The sequence below is a fragment of the Penicillium pulvis genome, assembly GCF_028828015.1.
Source record: "Penicillium pulvis strain IBT 33274 chromosome Unknown contig_1_segment0_segment0, whole genome shotgun sequence".
Lineage (NCBI taxonomy): Eukaryota > Fungi > Ascomycota > Eurotiomycetes > Eurotiales > Aspergillaceae > Penicillium > Penicillium pulvis.
The window spans coordinates 2,017,330-2,038,865 of record NW_026643074.1 but is presented as its reverse complement, the minus strand read 5'-3'; the positions used below and the strand labels follow the sequence as shown (position 1 = coordinate 2,038,865).

Genomic DNA, 21,536 nt, shown 5'->3' with positions numbered 1-21,536 from the left:
ATCTCTGGGTACATAGCGAGGGCTTTACTAAACTAAACATAGTATAGGGGGTGAGAAAAAGCAAAAGGGAAGCTAGGAAGCTAGGAAGCTAGGGAGATCTATAGAATGGGCTGCAGAACCCGAAAGACTGGGCTAGAAGCCCTTATTGCTTTTTGCTTGTCTCCTTTTGGGATATAGACGGTTCACTGGGCTCAAGTGGATGCTCTAGATTTCTAAATCTAAATTGCTTTTTTTTTTTTGAATGTGGGAACCATTGAAAGGGCGTCTAGGAATGTTTCGGTTCCTGACACTTGCCCCTGATGCCATGGCCATCTCACACAACAGATCGAGTGTTCGACACAAGTCTGAGATCCACCAATCATGACGGATGACAGAAAGCACCGCAATCCCAGGCCCAACGCACCCGTTGAGGACCAACCATTCGCTCGATGCAGAACCCGCAGATGGTAATGCACCTGGCTGAAAAGGTTCAAGGTTGAGAAGCTTACAAGCGCTGCGGTACACATACCAGATGTACCAACAATACCCGGCAGAACAGGTCTTTTGCGGCATACCGGTAATTACGCAAAATCATCCCGACCCTAAAGTAAAATTACCGCAGTAGTAGCACGGAGAGCATCGCACATCACCAGATCAATCCGGGGGCTGTGGCATATTAACTCGCCACAACTTTGTCAGGCGACGCCGCTGTCATCCGGAAGTGACGTAGGCAAAATGGTGAGACGGTGGCACGGCCCAAAGGTCGAACGGAAAAGATATTCTCTCGGAAGATCTCTTTGCGCTACTCTCTCTGGTTCGGGACCCAGTACCAGATTCTACCCGTGAACCAGTCTGCTCTACATTCAATACTAATCTCGCCAATGGATCAGAGTGGAACTCGCAATTCCACACAATTTACCAATCTCTTGGTCCACATACCTGTACCTGGCAGGCCCATCTCGGCACTTCCTGCTACATGATCTCTCCTGCAGATGGAACCCATGGAAAGGGGCGGGAATGGTCCGATGTCCAAGGGCAAGCAAGGGCCACGACATTCCATGTCTCTGTCAGACACGTGGATAACATCATGAAACTCACATTGTGAGAGCAAAAACATTTTCAAACATATCACAGGCCGATGAGATGATCCTAGGGATTTAGGAATGCACTAAACTATGCGAATCATGAACCTCTCTGGATCAAGGTGATGATGTTATTCCCGAGTGATCTACCCTTTCGCGACGATCCAAATTTATACCCTTGGTCTGATCTCTCCCCAACGCGTCTATTGACACTATTCCTGACACGGGAAGGCATCTACGTCCTTAGGGAAATAATCTTCCGTTAGTGCGAGAACTAAAGATTAGTTCGTCTCTCAACGTGACTTGTACTTACTTGACCATGTCCCAACCCATAGGGCGAATGCTCATGAGATTGAAAAAATGGCAAGAGGGAGAAACCCCCCATATGCAGATGGACCCAGTTCTGTGTTTTACGAAATTAAATGTAAAATATCGAACAATCCCAAGTCCGACCCAGTCCCAAGTGCAACCAGTTCGAATACGCGCCCATGTGGATAATCCCCCCCTCCTTAGCCCCCGTAAAACCCATCTCATTTTACCCAGCCAATTTCGAGGAGAAACGAAGAATTACCGCGCAAACGAACAAGATCCAGCCCTGATTGGTTGAACCCCGAGGGGGAGGGTCTCGGGCCCCCGCCCTCAAACTGTAAATGTTGAGACCTTCAGTTCAGTTGGTCCCCGCAACGCCTTTGTCTCCGGCCCTGTCATTATTCCGATGCATGTCGACTAACCCGGGAACCGTTGGGAAATGATGTCAACTGGGGTTTGAGGGCACTCTCGAGGGAGAGAGAGGCAGCGAGAGGGAGACAAATGCATATATCTATGCCGGGAAGCCCTATCCACAGTGCATGTGTGTTGTGCAGGGCTCGAAACGAAAGTATAGGTACTGGCTACGTTACTTCCAAAAGCACAAGGCTAGCATTATAATTCAAATGAGCCTACAACCTTGGAAACCACTGCATGGGTATAGATGCATATTTAACATTGGAAGACCTGTGATCTGATCCTGCCAACGCCTCTGGCTTATACAGTAAAAGGTCTCTCTAGCGGCACCCACGTCCAAAAAGCAGGGAAATGGCCATGGTATTTCGCCGAGACATAAGTGGGGTCTAATGGGGTTGAACGGTTTGCTTCCACAAAAGGTGCATAAGTCCCAGCCCACATCTGCACTCCGGAGTCCCTTCGTTGGAGGGCGCGGTTGAAGTTCTCCAGTCCGCCCACTCACTAGTGGATCCCATTTCCTCGGTTGCCTTTTGAACCCAAATGTTACGTATTATAATACCAAACATAAACCACTCAGAGCACATGGGCACCTGATGATCAATGCATACTGAGAGTTTGGTACATAGACAGTCCATACATAGGTTTAATGCCGCAGTAAAGAGGCCAAGACGTGAACCTCTCTTCACAATTGGAAGGGCATCAGTTAGCTTAGGTATTCGGGTATCTTCTCGGGTATGTTTCGGCACGTAGCCCTCGGAAATGACTTGCTACTCAGTTTGGGTCATTTTTGGGTCGACCGTGGAGGCATCTCCTGGTGCTTCGAGGTTATGTTCCATTGAGCTGACAATATACTTTCTCTACAACCCATCAAATGTACTATACACGCAAAAGCTCGACAATAGTGTTTTACATTGGTCCGTCTATGATGCGACAAAATAACCACTCTCCAGTGCAGGCACCTCCCACCGCACAACCCCTCGCCATCCCGACTATCCAGGTCATGGAAGAAAATCAAACCGAAGAAAACAAGACATGAAACCACGGACCAAAAAAAAAGGACATTAGCCGAAGATGCGGGCATCAGATGTGGGTGGAGAAGAAAGTTATCGGAAAAGGGAAACGGAGTGTGAATCTATACAACAAAGAACAGGGGAAACAAATCAAATGGAATATCCATGGCGCCAAACTGCCGCCTGCACTAACAACCCGTGTTCAAAGGGATATACCCAGGGGAAGGGGGGGGAAGTGATATGCCATGTCAATCCAGACATTGGGGGGAGCGAGAAGACTACTAAAACAGAGGATGAAGGGTGATTAACCCAAGAAACGTGACTTGTCACGAGACTTGAGGGATGAGTGAAGAGTTAAGAGTTTAGAAAGGAGGGGGAATCATGCTGGCGGGGTCAGCATTCTCCTGTTGCTCCATCAACTCCTCACCGGCGATCTCAAGAGACACAGCAAGGCCAACCTTGGCGGTTTGCTACAGAAGAATTAGAATCAAAGGGCCATGACATTGTGAATACGGGCAGAGGGATCCAAAACATACCTTGGACTGGTCAATCTCACCAGCGAAGCTGAGGGAGATGGGCATAGCAATGCGCTTCTCAAGAAGACAGCTGACCTTGCCAGCGCTATCGACCTGGGCACGGAAGGAAGAGGCGCGGAAGTCGTACTTGGCACCAATGGCAGTGGTACCTTCGCGGCTGGGGCCACCCATCATCATGGCAGCAGCGTTGGGGGCGAACTGAAGGTTCATATCGACACCGGCCTCCACACGCTCAGAGAGCTTGCGCCAGTAGGTGGCAGCAAAGGTGCCTTGAGCCTGGAGCTGAGCAGTGCCGATCCAGTCGTCACCCTTGTACTTGGCGCAGTAGGATAGAGCAGTCTCAGGACGAGCGTTCATAGCTTGGCGCTGCCAGATTGCCTCGAAACCAAGGGCCAGGGCGGGTGTGATGGACTGGAGGTAGCTTCCAACAAAGATACCGGTGAGGCCACCCTCAAGGGTAGAGGGGTTGAAGGCCTTCAGGGATGCAGAGAAATCAGCACCAGTGTAGTCGTTATCAATCTGAAGCAGACCCTGGGAGCCGCCAGCCATGATCTGCGCGTTGGTCTTGGTGACCAGCGCCGGGTTCCAACGGTAGTTGCAGACCGCGGCGAGGGTACCGTCGTTTCCGAGGTTACCTTGCATGAAAACCTATTGCAGATAAACCATCCAAATTAGCCACTGATCCCAGATGAGCTCGTAGATGAAGCCACGAAGGAAAAATGAATCGATGGTTCTTACCTTGGGGCTTCCGTACATGGTGGAGAAGTTGTAGGGAGGCAGGTTGCCGGATCCGCCCATCGCGAACGCGTGCGACACACGGAACAGAGGAGACATGCCAAAAACCTTGGTCAGGTCGGCACGGAGACCAGTGAACATGAAGTTGGTCAACAGCACGTCCTTCTGGACCTCACGGGCGAGACCATCCACGGTACCCGGGTTGGGCAGGTTGAGCAACGCCCTCCGGTCAGAGAACGAGTTGTATGCATCCTTGATCGCCGCGGCCGCGGGGTTTTCCGTCAGGAAGGAGAGAGATGATGTGATATCGGACATTTTGAAGGTTGGAGATGTGGAATTATAACCGGTGTCGTCACGCGATGCCGGTCAATGGAATTTCGTTGCGGACAAGGGCAATGGGTAGAAAGAAAAGATGAAGACCAGCCCGGAAGATCTGGGACGAGCGAACGACACAGATCAGGATGTAGGAGATGGGAGGGCTGTATGGACTTTTGATGATTCACCGGGGAATCGGGGGTTGACTATGAAGGAAACGGAGCTGAAGACTTGACCGTGAAAAATGCCAGTTCCGTCGGCGTCTTTGGTGGCTGCTGTCCGCCCTTGTTTATGTCAGCGCCGCGGCCAATTGGATCGTGTTTTTGGTTACTTGCAAAACACCAATCGAGTCAATTTGAATGTGAATGTCGAGATTTTTTTAGATTAACTGTTATGATCTTTGCATATTGATGGCACTTGTCGGATGGTAGGGAATTATAGGACTTCCAAGGCGTTTGAGTTTAAGCATTGGCAGTGTTTACTTGGGGGAATACATTCAAGCACCAAAAAAAGGTTCCACCCGATATCTACTCTCACCGTTATCATATACCGCTTCTGCCCGAGTCCAGACTTAGCTTCCAACTTTCTCCTTCAAAGACTTCAGCTCCCAGGAATATCTTTGGTGTAGTATCCATTTACTGTCAATCGAGGGTTCTAAAAGCAATCCTCTTAAGGCGCCACGTTCCGAAGTGAATATTTGCGTCATTTAGGTGCAGCCCCGCGATCATGGACACCTTACTGTAAGTCTCCTTGCCCTGTGGAGATTGAGGGCTTGCTGGCAATGAAAAAACATCATGCTGCTGCCACTTGAAGATTTGAGAGACGAAGCATATCACATACCGTGATCATGGCTGATATCTCTGCAAATCGCCTTAATTATCTTGCATCCTTGGTATTCCAAAACTGACGTCAACCAGCACAGCAGAAATCGTGGCCAACTCGCCCCAGTTCCGGCGAAAGTCCTCGATTTTCGTCGATGCAATCCATGATCTACCTGAAAAGGCCGATCTTGCCCCGGCACAGCTGTACAGCACGGAATCCGGTCGGCTTTTCCACTCGGGCCGGATCGTCATCATCACCGTGGGTTTACCCGCCAGAGGCAAGACGTACGTCAACCCTGACCAACTGTCCAATCACCTGGTATGGGTTAGAAAAGCTAATGTTATCCATTAAAAAGACACATCTCTGTTGCATTGGCACGGTATCTTCGATGGTCGGTTCTCCGTGTGCTATGAAGTGCTAGATGCCCCGACTCCTCGAAAGAACATGCTAACAAAGACCAACAGGCTTGGAGTCAAAACCAGGATCTTCCATCTAGGTGACTACCGACGTGCCACGATCCCATTTGGTGAGGATATGCCTGATGATTATTTTTACGTGAACGGTAAGGGCAATAATGCACAACCGGAATTCTAATGATGCTCACAAGGTCCTTAGCAACCGCCTCATCTGTCCTTCTCCGCCAGAAGATTGTCAGGAAATGCCGAGAAGATATTTATCATTTTCTGAACCATGAGAATGGCCAAATTGCAATTTACGACTCCGTGAATCCATTAGCCTCGGGGCGGCGGTCACTTGCCAAGGAGTTTGCCAAACATGACATCGAGGTAAATCAAGCCCACTTCAACCCGACGTGGATGCCGGAACACTTATCATTCATCTTATTTTTAGACGCTTTTCATTGAGTCTTGGTGCGATGATGAACGGATTATCGAAGAGAACGTCCGCAGGGTCAAGATTTCTTCTCCAGATGTGAGTCTGATTTCCAGCATTTACATATTCAATTTCTAATTATATTCTAGTATGTTTCATGGAGTCCAGAGGATGCAGTTAAGCATTACCTTACTAGAATATCCTCTCGGATCCCCCAGTTCCAGACTATGGAGGAGAAGGACCTAAACTACATCAAGGTTTTTATTCTTGTCTAGTACTTACCACTGGACCCCCTGCTAATCCTTATAGATGATCAATGCGGGAGAGCGATTGATAGTCAACAATCGCAGCTTTGGGTACCTCTCGAACCGCATTGTGTTCTATCTGCTGAACCTTCACATCAAGTCTAGACGCACGTACTTTGCGCGGGTACGTGACTTCCTTCTATCCATTAGGAGCATCAAACGGACTAAATATACAACAGGCTGGCGTCTCATTGGAGGCAGACTCTTACAAAGCCGATGCCTCTCTCTCTGAACAAGGAGAAGATTATGCTAAGAAAATGACTGAATGCTTGCTTGCTCATCGAGAGGCTGAGAACCAGACAAAAATCTCCCAGGGTGAGGCCGGGAATGAACCGCGGCCTTTGAAGGTTTGGACGTCGACGAGACGCCGTACTGTGGAGACCGCGAGATACCTTCATGAGAAAGGATACAAGGTCCGCCAGCGGTCTCAAATGAGCCAACTCAACCCGGGAGTCTGCGAGAAAATGTCAGAGAGGCGCATCCGAGCCGAATACTCGGATGAGGTCTCCAAGCACGAGCTGGATCCTTACCACCACCGCTATCCTCGCGCCGAGGTAAATTCCCTTCCCCCAAAGGAAAAACCTTAGGACGACACTGACACTGATTAGTCTTACCATGATCTTGCTGTCCGCCTGGAACCGATCATTCTTGAATTGGAGCGAGAACAAAACGATCTGCTGATCATTGCCCACGAAAGCGTTCTCAGGGTCTTATATGGGTACCTCATGGCTTGCAACGCTGCTGATATTCCCTTCCTAGAATTTCCTCGTGATGAGATTATTGAGGTATTTGATGGCAGACCTGACTTATATTCTTGTGCAGCTAACCTATCATAATTCAGATCATCCCGGAAAGCTACCAAAACGAGGCACAACGAATCCATATTCCCGATCTTCCCGAAGAAATCATTCCTGCCTCCCCTGAAGACCTGAAGATTCCAGTGCCCCCAAGTGGAGTTGTCTCTCCAATGCAAGGGTTGGGAAGTCCACAAGATGGTCTGGCGACTCCCCAGAGTGGCTACCGTACTCCCAGTGGGATCCGCACTCCTCGTGAACCCGAAAGGCTATCACAGCAACATGTCGAAGATGTTGTTTAGGGCCAGCAACGTTCCTATGCTCAATTTGACTTGATTTGGCTTTGTGAACCTTTTCGGTCGCCACAAAAATCCATGATTATTCCTGTAGGTTTAATCGTTCAACCTCTAGCCTCCATGCAACGTCGATACAAACACAATATTATCTCCTGGTTGTAATTCGTACGCTTCTTCGCCTTCTAGTTCCCAGTCGGCGTCGTTGATTAGAACAAGGATTCCTGGCCGGCTACCCCAAATATTAGTCTCAACTTGATGGCAACTGAAGAGAAAGAATGTTAGTGTTACGTACACATTGTCCTCCATGATGAATAGTTCCTTCCTCTGGTCTTTCATCAGGTTGTCGACCAGGTACCGGAGTAGATATGAGATATTTGGCTGACTTCCATCATCCAGGCGGCCCGGTACTGTAATTTTATGCTTGCGCTCATTGGAAAACAAAATCTCTAATCCGCCGCTGTAGAAAGCAATCAGTACCGAAGAAGTTAGCCTGGGGATGCGGGTATAAGTACGTAAACTCGACCGTGATGGGGATAGGAGCCACGCCCCCACTTGTGGGATCAGTCATGGTTTGTGCCGTGATAAAGCCTGAGCTACAAATTCGGACTCCAGGAGGGTGATATTGTTCCCTCAATTGAAATGACGAAGCTCGACAAAGGATTGGAAAGAAAAGAGGAAGACAAGGAGGGGCATGAGGCGGTAGCCTCTTATCGATAAGCTACGTCCACAATTTATCTTTTGCGACAGCTCTTTTCTCCACCAGTGTCCACGTCCAAAGCACAAAACCTGGGTCATTCGACCTGTTGCTAGCTATGGCTTCTGTCGTATCTGATTACCTCAGTGTAGGTGGAAACCGCCATCCAGGGGCTGCAGATTGGGATGTCCAGACAGGCGTGCTCGCCTTTGGAGCGGACAATAATGTCGCCTTGTGGGAGCCTCTAGTAAGTCTATTGCGGCTCAATGTACCTGTCATTACGCCCGTTGGCATACTAACAGACTTTCAAGAACGATTCTCACCGGGGGGTGTATGCGCTTCTCGTTGGGCATTCCGACAAAGTCAGCGTGGTCAGATTTTACACCTGCCCCTCATCGGGGACGAGATTGCTTCTCACCGGTTCCGTCGATCGCACAATTCGAGTTTGGCACCAAGATACCACCGAACCTCGCAATTACAGACATGCCTTCACTCTCGAGGGTCACACCGGGTCGGTCAACGCGATAGCCGTGGCTGACGGGACGAACATTGTTGCATCTGGAGCCGCAGATGGGACCGTCCGGGTCTGGAGAATCAATGCAGTGGAATTGAAGGGCGAGATGATGGAAGCCATAATTATGAAACCTCGCTTCTTTCCACTGTGTTTGTCTCTACGAGCACTCGAAGGCAAAAATCGCCCGCTAGTCCTAGCTGTCGCAGGAACTACAACAAAAGTGCAAATATACGTTGCAGAAGAGTCAGTCGATAAACCAAACTTTCAACGCCGTGCCATTCTTGCAGGTCACGAAGCCTGGGTTCGCTCTCTCTCGTTTACGGTGGACAAACAGAGTAAGACCAACGATATCCTGCTTGCATCCGCCAGTCAGGACAGATACATCCGTCTGTGGAGATTGCGTCAAGGTGAAGCAAATGCTCCTGCACCTATTGACGATGCTGATCCTTTGCTGGGCGGCATGGAGCCTACACTGTCGAACAGAGCTCATGAATTTGAGGCAGCTGGCTTGAAGTATTCCATTACCTTTGAGGCTCTTCTTTTTGGCAACGAGGACTGGATCTACACCACTGCATGGAATCCCGATCCCAACCGATCACAGCTCCTCTCGGCTTCTGCAGATAACACAGTCACCATTTGGGAGCAAGACTCGATATCGGGAGTCTGGATGTCGATTGAAAGAATGGGAGAAATTAGTGTACAAAAGGGATCGACCACCGCGACTGGAAGCGCTGGTGGCTTTTGGATTGGACTATGGTCGCCAGATGGCAAGCAAGTAGTAAGCCTGGGCCGCACAGGCAGCTGGCGCGTGTGGCAGCATGACTCTGAAGCAGATGTTTGGGTGCAAAAGTTTGGCATTTCGGGACACGTACGTGCAGCCAATGGCGTACAGTGGGACCCCAGCGGTGGCTATTTACTCTCAACCAGTGCAGACCAAACTACACGCCTTCATGCCCAGTGGTTGCGTGATGACAAATGCTCGTGGCACGAGTTTTCTCGCCCCCAGATTCATGGGTACGACCTGAACTGCATTGACACCTTGGGGCCATCTCAATTTGTCTCTGGTGCTGACGAAAAGCTTCTGCGGGTTTTCAACGAGCCAAAGCAGATTGCTGATCTCCTTGGAAAGCTCACAGGGTTCAAACAGACCATCGAGGGTGATCTCCCAGACACGGCCGAAATTCCAGTTCTCGGCTTGTCGAATAAAGCACAAGGAGACGAGGCACCAGTGGATGAGGATGAAACTAATGGGGTGAAAACATCTGCACCCGTTGTCAATCTGAACACTGACACTCCACCATTGGAGGATCAACTAGCTCGATACACACTGTGGCCGGAGCACGAAAAGCTTTATGGCCATGGATATGAGATTTCAGCAGTTGCAGTAAGCCACGACCGCAGACTCATTGCCACTGCTTGCAAAGCCACTAGTATCGACCATGCAGTGATTCGACTATATGATACATCAGACTGGCATGAGATCAAGCCTTCTCTTACTGCACACTCCTTGACCATCGCCGACCTCTCGTTTTCCGACAACGACCAATATCTCCTCAGTGTGGGTCGAGACCGACAATGGGCTGTTTTTACACGGAGTGAACAAGACCCTACCCTATACACCAATTTCATCTCCAACCCCAAGGGTCACTCTCGGATGATACTGGGAGCTGCGTGGGCACCAGTGACTACAAATTACGTCTTTGCCACGGCAGGGCGTGATAAATCAGTGAAGATTTGGCAAAAGACAGACAATACTTTCACCTGCAAGACCACCATTGCGTTGACATCCGCTGTTTCTGCGATCGCTTTCCTGGCTGCACCGTATAAAAACTCATTTATTCTGGCTGCGGGAGAGGATAGCGGTGCCGTCTCAATTCACCGAATCAACATTGATACTCTTGAAGCACAGCTTGTTGTGGCTGTCGACCAGACCATGGCACCTTCCAGAGCCATCACACAGCTGTCATGGCGACCTGTGTCGGCCGAAGAGACAGACAGCAAACCCCATTTTGATCTTGCAGTGGGTAGCGAAGACACCTCTACACGCATTTATGCCATTTTGAATCTGGCAGCGTGACCTATGGTAAGACTTGATCACTGAATAATGCCCAATGAATGTGTAGAATTGTACATAGATTTGAGGAGTCGTGAAGTATAAAATACAGAATCGAATTAAGTGTATGAAGAGTTACATGGTCGATCGCCATTCTGTGAATGCTGGTGAAAGTATGCCGCCATGCCCTGACTCTTCAACCTTGATCACCTCAATGACCGGGGACTTCTCCCGTTTCCGAATCTTCCAAACTCCATCCTGCTGAATAGTCTGCTTGAGCCCTAGGAAAGTATCCATTAGCTTCTTGGACGGAGAAAGAGAGGGAATAAGCATACAGTCCAAGAATGCAGCAGCAAAGTTGATACAGATGTTCCCATCCCAGGAACCTCTCCCGATTTTCTTAACCTTGCCAGGAATACTGGCTGTATCGAGCTCTTCCAAACGATGCACGATGCCGTGCTGATCTCGAAAGCCGACGATGATTGTAGGTACACCGAGCAAGAAGGATTGTGCCCAAAATTTCAACAACTTTCGCTCGTATTTGAGCATATCGCGGTCGTTGCGAATCTCGGCCGATGTCTTCAGCTCGACCCAGTGGATAGGATCCTCCTCCCTCTCTGGTTTGCAGTCCCATACTAGAACGGTCACATCAGTTGGAAAATTTCGCATTTCCCCCTGGTCCTTTGATTACAACTCACCGGCATCGACTTCACCCCCAAGGATCATGCGTGTGTTGCCAATTCCGGTTTTGACCACCGAACAATACTGCGCACTGTTATTGACAACTTGATTTGGCCGTGCTTCAATTTCTGCACGGGTCATGGGATCCCATGGCTTGGGAAGAACAGACAAGACCTCGAATTTATAACCTGGTATTTTCAGCGACCATTGTTGAAGAACCTTGGAAAGTCAATCCTACCCCAATACATCATCATTTCCTGTGATGCCATGCCCGGTGGCATTCTTTGATTTTTCTGAATTTCTTTCTGTTCATTCTTGTACGCGTTGTTCTCTTCGATGAAGCTAGGATTGTGATGTCAATATCGGTGGTCTCAAAAGACAACGCTCACTTAACACACGCACATTGTACCCTAAGTCAATGTTAGACACCATGCAGACGTTTATGGAGCAATCAATCATACCTGAAAGCATGTCGCATTCATCTCGAAGCTAGAGATTGAATCATTAGCATGGAGCATGAGTCTTGATGGACCTCTACCAGAAACGTACCCATTCATCATATCGTAGGGAGCCGCCAAGATCTAAAAAGGTATTAAAGCCATACGAATGAAACACACGCCTCATCTCCCGGAGTGTGTGAGATACATGCAACTAATGTATAGCACCTACCTTGGTCATCATTCCACGCCAAGTGACGATGTCAGCCTCGCATTTCTTTTGTGCATCCTTCTCTAGGGCAGTGATCGTATCTAGTAAGGCATCTAGATGCTCATCACCAGCATCATTGAGCTTTTGGAAGGTGTTAAATCCAAGATTCAGATCAGCTGGTAGACTAGGCGGATAGTAGTACGACAGGGATGATTCCCCTAATGAGAACCGACGCTCATTGTCATAGGAGAAACAAGTGATTTCCTGTCAAGTTCAGTTCCTTGGCTCCTGAAAAAGAATACTATCATGAACTTACTTTCGGTCGTCGAATAGTAGTATTTGAACCGACGAAGCGGTTCACTGGCTGGATGTCAAATGTGGATTGGCTCATGGTGATAGATCCAGTCAACTTGCAAGAATGTCACGTCTGTTTTGTATCATGTTCAAGTGCAAGAGAAGCAATTTGTCCTTGGTGACAGGGTCAACTGGTCAAGTAATATCAGACTCGTTTGGCTCTTTCAGGGTCGCAAGGAACCTTTGCACCACCCGTTAGAGTTAGATGAGGAGCACCAGTAAATAGCCCCAGGCATCAAATGTATGGAAATGCTAACAAAAGAAGCCAAAGAGCCGATAGACAAGCTTCAGCAAAAGAGAGAGGGTTGTGAGAAGGAAAATGGATCAAGGATCCCCAGTCACGGAGCCGCGTTCCCCACTAAACTCTGGGAAGTTGGGACTGCGAACAGCTTTCCCGTTCCCCATCGTCAAGCTTGGATCCTGCACTTCTCTCCCTTGCTTTGCACTGGAATTTCCCCCCCCCGAAAATGACTTCCAAGATCGACAAGACTATTGCCCGCCAGCAAGAAAAGTGAGACTTGACTCCGATTCGCTCCCCAGAAGCCGAATGGATCGGTATGCTGACAGCCCACTTTCTGGACAGGATCGCGGCCGGCGCCTACTATGAAGCCCACCAACAACTACGTGTGATCGCGGCTCGCTATATCAAGGCCTCCAACTGGGATGCCGCCGCAGAGATCCTAGCTGGTGGTGCGACCGCTCTACTAAGGGCTGGAGCCCAGCAGGGTGCCTCGGCGAGTGGTGGAGACCTGGCGATCATGCTAGTGGTCGAGGTTTACAAAAAGGCAGAATGGCAGATCTCAGGACGTGCCGATGATGCAGAGAGTCGTTCCCGAAAGAGTGAGTCGTCTGCTGAGTTTCCTTGCACAGAAGTACTACCGAAGAGATGGCTGACTGGTTGTGATGATAGAGCGCCTTATCGAGATTCTGCGCGAGTTCCCTTCGGAAGAGCCTACAAGAAAGCGGTATATTCAGGAGATCATCGGATGGAGTGGGCAATACGGGCCCTTGGAGCGTGGAGATCCGGACCTGCATCATGCAGCTGGCTCAGTCTACGCGGAAGGTTTGTTATTCGGATCTTCGTCTTGGCCAATCCTATCTAACCAAACGCCTGTTAGATAACGAGCCGTACGAGGCCGAAAAACATTTGATCCTAGGAACGTCGGAATCGGCGGAGACTCTAGCGAAACTTGAATATGAGTGGTACACTCATGACGAACCGCACACCGCAGCGCTATATGCGTCGCGCGCCATCTTCCCATACCTCACGACAGGCAACCTCCGCAGTGCTAACAAGGCGTTGCTCATCTTCACCACTCGACTATCAACAGCGAACCCGTCTCTTGGTGTGCAAGAGGTGAGCAGCGCCAGCTCCGATGTTCGGGTGTACCCTGCCCTCCCATTACTCAACTTCCTGAGCATGTTGCTTCTGACGATTCAGCGAGGAAGTGCCGATCTGTTCCGACAGCTTACCGCACACTATGCGGCACAGATTCGGGATGTGGGCATTTGGGACGAGACTCTGGCACAGATTGGTGAGCAGTACTTTGGGATCAAGATTCCTCGGCAGGGAAACCCCCTGTTTGACATGATGAGCGGCATGTTGTTCGGTGGAGGCCAAGGCAACGCAGGCCCATCTCGGCCCGCTGTGAAGAAGGTCGAGGCACCGCCGTCGAATATGGATCTTGACTAGCCGGCCAAACAGGAGTGCTCAAGGGCTGATTTCTCTCACGTTGTGCATGTCCAAGTGACCGTGTAATGAAAAATGAAAGTACATGTAGCGCATTTTTACATTGATCTTCTAGACTCGTGTCTGGATTTCTGGCTCGAACATCCAATTGTCGTCGTCCAAGGAACTGGCCTTTTTGAGCAAACTCTGATGTACAATATTGAGAATTTCTGTACAATCTGTTATTACTTGGCCAGGAGACGTAAAACCACCGCAACTTACCATCAGGCTCACCACTCGACTGTCTGTTGCGATGGCGGATCATCATCTCGACCAGCGCGGCCTCGTAATCTAGACAACCGTCAGTAGACAGCCAATAGACACTCCTAATCAACGAGCACACATACTTTCTTTCTCCCGTTCCATGTCCAATGACTCAAAGCTTGTTTCGCCGGCCTCAAGCTCATCCAACTCTTCACCATTATCACCAACAATGCTTCTGCTCGGTAAAGCAGGCATGTCAAGCTTGTAGCCTCCATTCTTATCGCGTACCACAATGTCCTTGTTCTCTGCCAACTTCGTGCTTCGAGTGGAGGAGGGATCAGAGACGGTTGGCTTCAGCCTGTTGGACGGGCGGTTTGAGAGGCCATTATGCCCGGGCGGTACGGCCCCATTGGGAGGTCCTGCAGATGCAGGTCGGCGGCTCAGGTTCTGGTGGAAAAGATTTCGTCGAACCGATGTCCCCATATTCATTATTGTGTATTCCGCTAAGGGATGAGGTTGTAGCCGAGGTGGTTTGTTTTGAGGGGTTGCAGATTGTCTCACACAGAGAGGAGAGTAGGGAATTCGAAGAGATGTAGGTAGTGTAGGGAGGTTACTCGTGTCGCATCAAGTCGAAAGGAGCTACGTAAAAGAAGAATAAGATTAGCTGTAGACCGAGTCTGCGTCAAGCTAAACATGCGAGAGTGGGAGAATGCAAATGCGGTGGACGCCGAAGACGGACAACCATGCTGCTTAAAGGATTGAAGTACATACCTAATAAACTAACAAAACTTAACAGCGAGGCTGCAATTGCTAAAGATATTAAATCAGTCTCAATGAAATCTTGTTAATTTGCTATAGTTCATAGATCAATTCCGTTAACTAAGCTGACCCTCAGAGGTTTGGTGCACAGGCCAGTAGATAAGTTATCGCGGCACGCGTTCACCTTTCGCGTCTTCAACTTTCACCCCACGAATTACCTACCAAGCCACTCGCCCAACATGGTTCAAGCTGAATCTTCCTCAAGCGCTGCACGCAATGGTGCTAAAGCCTCCACTGCAGGTGCTCCTGCAGACTACGAACTCCCTTGGTCAATATTTCTATCTGTTTCTCATTAGGCCCAGTCGCTGACTTTTCTAACTACAGGGTCGAGAAGTACCGCCCCGTCTTCCTGGATGATATTGTTGGCAATACCGAGACCATTGAACGTTTAAAAATCATCGCCAAGGATGGAAATATGCCTCACGTTATCATTTCCGGCATGCCAGGAATTGGAAAGACAACCTCGGTGTTATGTCTAGCTCGACAATTGCTTGGAGACTCGTATAAGGAGGCCGTGTTGGAGCTTAATGCAAGTGACGAGCGAGGTCGGTGATATTATGTCTTGTTCATTAGCTTTGAAACTAGGCGCTGATGGATATATACTCCAGGTATCGACGTAGTGCGCAACCGGATCAAGGGTTTTGCCCAGAAAAAGGTCACTTTGCCCCCAGGTCGTCACAAGCTGGTCATCCTTGATGAAGCAGATAGGTATTTGCCTGCTCATATTCTCACTGCTTGAAGGATGCCTTGGCTAACTTCGTGCAGCATGACTCCGGGTGCTCAGCAAGCACTGCGACGTACAATGGAGATCTACTCGACTACCACTCGATTCGCCTTTGCCTGCAACCAATCGAACAAGATTATCGAGCCACTGCAATCTCGCTGTGCTATCCTCCGTTACGCGCGGTTGACCGATGCCCAAGTTGTCAAGCGACTGATGCAGATCTGCGAGGCCGAAAAGGTCGAGCATTCCGAAGATGGTATTGCGGCCTTGGTGTTCAGCGCCGAGGGTGATATGCGTCAAGCGATCAATAACGTCCAGAGCACATGGTCTGGATTTGGCTTCGTGAGCGGAGACAACGTGTTCCGTGTTGTCGATAGCCCACACCCCGTCAAGGTCCAGGCCATGATCAAGGCCTGCTGGGAGGGCAAGGTAGATGCTGCCCTAGAAGGGCTTAATGAACTATGGTAAGTTGATACTTCCTTGTCTTATGTGCTGTGCACGTAACTCATGCTCTATAGGACACTGGGATATTCCTCCCACGACATTATTAGCACTATGTTCCGAGTCACCAAGACCATTCCTACTCTCTCAGAGCATTCGAAGCTGGAGTTTATTCGAGAGATTGGTTTCACACACATGCGCATTCTTGACGGAGTGCAATCCTTGTTGCAGCTGAGCGGATGCATCTCGAAACTCTGCAAGATCAACATGAAACCCGAGCTCTTCGAACCCCCCAAGGCTTGATCTAAAAAGCATTTTGATATTCCTGATATTCCACTGCATAATTCATGGCGTTGACGGTGTCTACTAGTTAGTTATAGGGAATCGAGCGCTGGGCCTGCCCGCTTACGAATTACGCTTTCTTTTACTCTGCTCCAAGAAACCAACATCTTTACTATGAAGTTCGTCCACGTATCCCTATAAAAATTTATTTTCAGACGTGCCTTGCAGTGTGGTTCTTCCAGACATTCTCAATGGCAGTAGCGGCTCCCAGTACCTTCTCTTCTTCCAGTTTCCTGCCGATGATTTGGAGATTCACAGGATATCCAACTATCTTTTCTGCATCGTAAAGGTTCCAATTCCACTCATCCAATGCATTCCGTGGGGTGTAGTCTTCTGTCGCCAATTGGTCTCGATCTGCCCTCACCTTGTCAACCGGAAAGGTCACGGCTGGGTAGTCCAGAAAGTTCCAGATCTTGGTATATCCTACCCATCGAAACTTCCGATGTGGGACAGTCGTATGTGGCAGCGTCGGACCCAGCAGAACATCGACAGGCTTCCCAGATGGAGATCGGACAGTGCTCCACTTATCGAGATACTTTTTCTGGGCAGCAAATTTCCGCTTGTTCAGTTGCCAATAGTCGTATACCGAAATTGGCTTGCCACGGTTAACCAGAACTTCCACATGGGGGATATAGGGTTCACCAGCAGCTGCGACGTCTCGACGAATATCTTCTCCCCCGTCGGCGGTATAATAGAGATCCATCAGTTCGATACACGCTGCATGATCCGATGTATCCCAGACCAGAATCTCGTGGCCGGCAGACTTCAATTTGACCGCTAATTCTTCTAAAGCCCGGGCAATTGGCGGATGCACTCTGACGACACCGTCATCCATGATCAGTCCTATGACCATGGGGCGAGTTTGAATCTCATCGAATGTAGTCTCATTCCAAGGTAAAGGGGTACATCGAGGGTCCGAGTCCCAAGGCCGGGCATTCGTCACAAGCCGGGTGATATAGCTGAGCGACTGGAGATCCCGGGTCATTGGCCCCACGGCAGATGGAACATGCTCTTGACCTTCCGTCGAGACTGGGACGCCTTCGTAGGGAAACCGACTACTCTATACGTGGGTTAGCGGTTAATATGGCTGGTTATCTAGTCTTGTGTATTTACCGACGGTTTCAAACCATATAGACCAGCTATGCTTTGAGGAATCCGAATGCTCCCTCCAATATCCGTACCAAAGCCCATTAAAGATCCATGCAAGGTTAAAAGTGAGCCCTCGCCCCCAGTGGAGCCACCTGGAGAGAAGGCAGGGTTCCGAGGGTTCGTAGTCAGTCCCCACAGCGGGTTTTCAGTTTCGGCCCACTAAGATTCTGATGAGTTAATGGGAACCATGTAGAAAGCGGTGATAGATGAGGGTAGTATTTACCATGATACTCTGGGGCAAGTTGGTCTTTGCAATGACAATCGCACCCATGTCCTTCAAGATCCGAACCAGAACTGCATCTTGTTGCGCTGGGTTGAAGGATCGGCCCACATAACCCAAAGTTGTGTCAACATCTTTGATATTGAATTGGTCCTTCACGGTAAAGGGAATCCCGTGTAGAGGACCTTTAATCTTATGCGTTGCCTGGAACTCTATATCCAAGTTTCTGGCTTGTTGCAATGCATCCTCGAACACCACCTCGGTGAGACAGTTGGTCTGCTATTCATTAGCAACACATTGAAAGATAGTGTTCTCGAACTAACCAATTGATGTGCCACTACAGCTCTGGTCGGAAAGTCAGTTGCGTCGAGACGGGAAGTATAGGGATCTCACCGTTGAATATATGCGTGGACAACTTGCTCGGCAGAAAAGTCACCGTTTTGCATCTTTTGCAACAACACTTCCACATTGTCAATATCAGTAATTGCTTGAACTTCATCATTTACATGACTGCGTTCATGAACATCAACATGAGCCCCTCGATCTTCTATATTGATCAGGTACGGAGTAAGCAGCTTATCTCTGATCGCCCGTTTCTGGGAGATAATCAGCTCCCACTGTTCAATGGCCATCACGATGATTTTCTGCCAGAACCTTCTCACATGGGTTTGGCTCTTTTAAATACGTCGACCTAACAGCATGTGGTTCGGCAAGATGGCCGTGATCGTTATCATGCAAGTGGAGACGGGAAAAGCGGAGTGCAGTCTAATCGAATAGCTGCATTTCGAGTAATCGGAGACCCCGACTTTTTTTCTTTTTTCTTTCTTTTTTTACTTTTGATTTTCGGAGACTAGATAAAATTGGAGTCGTTGGGGTCATTGATGCGATTCCCCTCAAATCTCTCATCCTCTGATCAATTGGGCAGCTTGCACAAGTATTGCGGCCGTTCACGGCAGCTTAAGCGGGGAACGATTCCCAACTGAATGTGGGTCGCGGATCCTCAACCTCGACCCATTCAGAACCACCAACCAGCCTTTCCCTTCCCCCTCCCCCAGTATCTCCAAGCTTGATGGCGCGACCGAGGCATCCTGGCCATGGATTCCACAACAGGGTCGCCGAGCTCTGGTGCACCTGGTGCGATTCGCACTCGCAATAAACCGCTCGCTAATATCACCAAGCGGGCGTGTGACCAATGCAAGTTCCGCAAGATTAAGGTAAATGGGATTTCCAATTCTTGGGCCCCTCTACCGCGCAGGGAAAAACGGGCGCTAACCCGCCACAGTGCAGCTTGTCTCAACCCTGCAAGGCCTGTCAGTCCATGGGATTTGACTGTACATTTCTGCAACCGCAAAAGAAGCGCGGCCCAACCGGACAGTAAGTCATGATCGATGATAGCACCACTGTGGTCTAACCAATGCTCAGTCGCGTGTCGCAAATACGACAGCAACAAACCCATCTCGTCCCGAATAGTCCACAGGATAACCAAATTGGCAAATCCGATGCCTTCCAATATCACATCCCAACTTCGGTAGAACCTGGCCAGCCCGTTTCCCTGTCGGCGTCATCCTGGGCGCCCACTCCCGACGTCCCGATACCGGCGAACGGCGCCGCGGGCCTGGCGCCATCACCAGTCGTCGATGCGTGGGGTTCTGAGAACACATCATTGGAATCGCATGGAGGTAGTGCAGTAGGCTGGAATGACCACCAGGATGTGGAATACTGGCTGCCCGATAATTTGGGCGCTCAGGTGCCCGTCTTTGAATTCCCAGGAAGCAATATTTATCTCAAGCCGTCCCTGCCATCAATCATCCAGCCAGTACCTGATGTACCGGCCATGAACATAAATCCACATGAACACCAAAACATCTATTCCCCAGCGGTTGGGTCCACCGGGTCGTTGCCCTCGGAGAATCCGGAGGGAGAAGACTTCTGGCCTGCCTCGATCAACGAGGCGAACATGATTCCTTGGATTGATGTGTACTTTGACCGATTGCATCCCACTGTCCCGGTACTAAGCCGGGCTTCCTTATTCACGCGCATGATGTCCCAAGAGCATCGCAAAAACCCTCAATTTGGAGCGATGACACTTTCGCTATGTGCATTTTCACTCACCCAGCCAATCGAAATCAACGAGCGCCCGACTGCGTCCCGCGCCACTCAAGCGCGGTTGATGATGCATGAAGCCACTAAAATGCGGAGCTGTTCTGACTTTGGCGAGAACCCCACAATCGAGGCCGTTCTGACGAGTTTCTTCCTTTTCGGCTGTCTATTTGGAAGCAATCAGCATAACGCGGCTTGGCTTCGGATGCGGGAAGCTTTGGATCTTGCATCCACCCTGGGCTTGAATGACCCCAACTCATATCGTGATCTTCCTGGTGAAGAGAAAGGTCAACATTTAAGAACTTATCTTGTGTTGTCCATTACAGAAAGGTAGGGTTGGGATTTATTCACATCTGCTGAATCTCTGTGCTAATCAGTGTATTTCCAGAGCGTATGCCCTTCAAAGGCTCCACCCAGTGACCTTTTCAGGGAAGCCTGGGTTCAGCATGCGTTCCGTGCACGAATTTCTTCATAACGCGACCCATAGCCTTGTCTCAGGCATCATTGTCCACAACGAGAAAGATGCCGAGGGTATGATGGGTCTTGCGAGAATGATGGAATTGTTCGACGCCATTGATGAAGATTTCATTCATTGCTGGAATAGACGGTGCGACATTAATTCCGGCTTCTGTCAAAAGTTTACCGAAGCCAAAGCACTCTCTATGCATGAAAGTCTTGCGCGAGTTAGCCAAGCTGAAAGATATAAGGGATATGATTGGTTCGAAAGAGCAAAAGGAGATGCTAATGACAGCAATGCTCTCCTGGCAATTGGCTTGCGAGAAACCCAAGCTGCAGATGTGTTCATCACACAGAAATGGATTCATAACCGTGTTTGGCTGCTATGCCTGTATCACGGCCTGCTTAGAGCGAACCCAGAGCGACCGGAAATGACCTTCGGCTACGCAGTCACTATCGCAGAATCGGCGCTTCAAACATGTCGATCATTAAGACTAAGCTCTATGGAAGCCCATGGAATCGGCCTTGTATGTGACCGACCCTTGTTGAAACGTGATGACGTTTGCTAATGACTTGCAGACCGAGAAATTGTATGATATCGCTATCGGGGCCACCGACATCCTTTGTAACATCACTCCTCCCTTTGGTACAGGAATGACGCCTCTGGGAGCCTACCCTGAATCAATCTCCCCAACCTCAACACCGCAGTCTTTGGCAGAAGACTTTCTACTCCTCTTCAGAAGCTTCCGAGGCGGGAACCATCCATTCTTGGAGAAGTACCAAGCCCACCTCCACTCGCTACACATTCCTGCGAGCAAGGTTACCGGCTGGGCTCAGCAGTGAGACTGAGGCCTTTGGATTAAGGTTTTTTTTTTCTTTCTATCTTGTGTAAATAAGGGAATTGATTTGTAGACATGTGACGATAAACTTCAAGATTCTGATATTATTCTCTGTATTAACGATACATAGTTCCCAAAGCC

The 21,536-nt window shown here is 49.4% G+C and overlaps 10 protein-coding genes across 10 annotated transcripts; 5 read left to right on the top strand and 5 right to left on the bottom strand.

Annotated features, from left to right (window-relative positions):
• Positions 1–3,156: 3,156 nt before the first annotated feature.
• tom40 (TOM complex pore protein TOM40) lies at positions 3,157–4,380 on the bottom strand (the record flags this gene model as incomplete). The annotated part of the gene is made up of 3 exons (XM_057063264.1): positions 3,157–3,264; positions 3,331–3,978; positions 4,069–4,380. 3 exons carry the CDS (start codon positions 4,378–4,380, stop codon positions 3,157–3,159), a joined length of 1,068 nt encoding a protein of 355 aa, XP_056924179.1.
• A 597-nt stretch (positions 4,381–4,977) lies between these two features.
• Positions 4,978–7,475, top strand: N7503_003716 (bifunctional fructose-2,6-bisphosphate 2-phosphatase/6-phosphofructo-2-kinase). Its single transcript, XM_057063263.1, has 11 exons — positions 4,978–5,120; positions 5,298–5,486; positions 5,558–5,593; positions 5,667–5,764; positions 5,818–5,987; positions 6,052–6,132; positions 6,183–6,290; positions 6,343–6,462; positions 6,518–6,892; positions 6,947–7,123; positions 7,180–7,475. Exons 1-11 carry the CDS (start codon positions 5,107–5,109, stop codon positions 7,432–7,434), a joined length of 1,623 nt encoding a protein of 540 aa, XP_056924178.1. The 5' UTR covers positions 4,978–5,106; the 3' UTR covers positions 7,435–7,475.
• A 64-nt stretch (positions 7,476–7,539) lies between these two features.
• Positions 7,540–7,996, bottom strand: N7503_003715 (ubiquitin-related modifier 1; the record flags this gene model as incomplete). The annotated part of the gene is made up of 3 exons (XM_057063262.1): positions 7,540–7,657; positions 7,721–7,885; positions 7,941–7,996. 3 exons carry the CDS (start codon positions 7,994–7,996, stop codon positions 7,540–7,542), a joined length of 339 nt encoding a protein of 112 aa, XP_056924177.1.
• A 244-nt stretch (positions 7,997–8,240) lies between these two features.
• N7503_003714 (Elongator subunit ELP2) lies at positions 8,241–10,713 on the top strand (the record flags this gene model as incomplete). The annotated part of the gene is made up of 2 exons (XM_057063261.1): positions 8,241–8,369; positions 8,434–10,713. The coding sequence occupies 2 exons, from the start codon at positions 8,241–8,243 to the stop codon at positions 10,711–10,713; spliced, it is 2,409 nt and encodes an 802-aa protein (XP_056924176.1).
• A 111-nt stretch (positions 10,714–10,824) lies between these two features.
• Positions 10,825–12,409, bottom strand: N7503_003713 (DXO/RAI1 family decapping nuclease; the record flags this gene model as incomplete). The annotated part of the gene is made up of 9 exons (XM_057063260.1): positions 10,825–10,970; positions 11,025–11,324; positions 11,388–11,558; positions 11,609–11,712; positions 11,773–11,780; positions 11,832–11,859; positions 11,920–11,951; positions 12,040–12,282; positions 12,335–12,409. The coding sequence occupies 9 exons, from the start codon at positions 12,407–12,409 to the stop codon at positions 10,825–10,827; spliced, it is 1,107 nt and encodes a 368-aa protein (XP_056924175.1).
• Positions 12,410–12,839: 430 nt separating this feature from the next.
• Positions 12,840–14,065, top strand: N7503_003712 (protein GET4; the record flags this gene model as incomplete). The annotated part of the gene is made up of 4 exons (XM_057063259.1): positions 12,840–12,883; positions 12,956–13,212; positions 13,283–13,435; positions 13,491–14,065. The coding sequence occupies 4 exons, from the start codon at positions 12,840–12,842 to the stop codon at positions 14,063–14,065; spliced, it is 1,029 nt and encodes a 342-aa protein (XP_056924174.1).
• A 108-nt stretch (positions 14,066–14,173) lies between these two features.
• N7503_003711 (uncharacterized protein) lies at positions 14,174–14,794 on the bottom strand (the record flags this gene model as incomplete). The annotated part of the gene is made up of 3 exons (XM_057063258.1): positions 14,174–14,271; positions 14,324–14,392; positions 14,449–14,794. 3 exons carry the CDS (start codon positions 14,792–14,794, stop codon positions 14,174–14,176), a joined length of 513 nt encoding a protein of 170 aa, XP_056924173.1.
• Positions 14,795–15,303: 509 nt separating this feature from the next.
• On the top strand, positions 15,304–16,592 carry N7503_003710 (replication factor C subunit 4; the record flags this gene model as incomplete). The annotated part of the gene is made up of 5 exons (XM_057063257.1): positions 15,304–15,392; positions 15,449–15,669; positions 15,733–15,832; positions 15,890–16,312; positions 16,367–16,592. 5 exons carry the CDS (start codon positions 15,304–15,306, stop codon positions 16,590–16,592), a joined length of 1,059 nt encoding a protein of 352 aa, XP_056924172.1.
• Positions 16,593–16,782: 190 nt separating this feature from the next.
• N7503_003709 (Amidase) lies at positions 16,783–18,632 on the bottom strand (the record flags this gene model as incomplete). The annotated part of the gene is made up of 5 exons (XM_057063256.1): positions 16,783–17,691; positions 17,745–17,939; positions 18,004–18,276; positions 18,324–18,345; positions 18,394–18,632. The coding sequence occupies 5 exons, from the start codon at positions 18,630–18,632 to the stop codon at positions 16,783–16,785; spliced, it is 1,638 nt and encodes a 545-aa protein (XP_056924171.1).
• Positions 18,633–19,094: 462 nt separating this feature from the next.
• On the top strand, positions 19,095–21,399 carry N7503_003708 (CeGAL family transcription factor; the record flags this gene model as incomplete). Its single annotated transcript, XM_057063255.1, has 5 exons — positions 19,095–19,214; positions 19,283–19,374; positions 19,423–20,430; positions 20,489–21,083; positions 21,136–21,399. The coding sequence occupies 5 exons, from the start codon at positions 19,095–19,097 to the stop codon at positions 21,397–21,399; spliced, it is 2,079 nt and encodes a 692-aa protein (XP_056924170.1).
• Between the last annotated feature and the right edge of the window lie 137 nt (positions 21,400–21,536).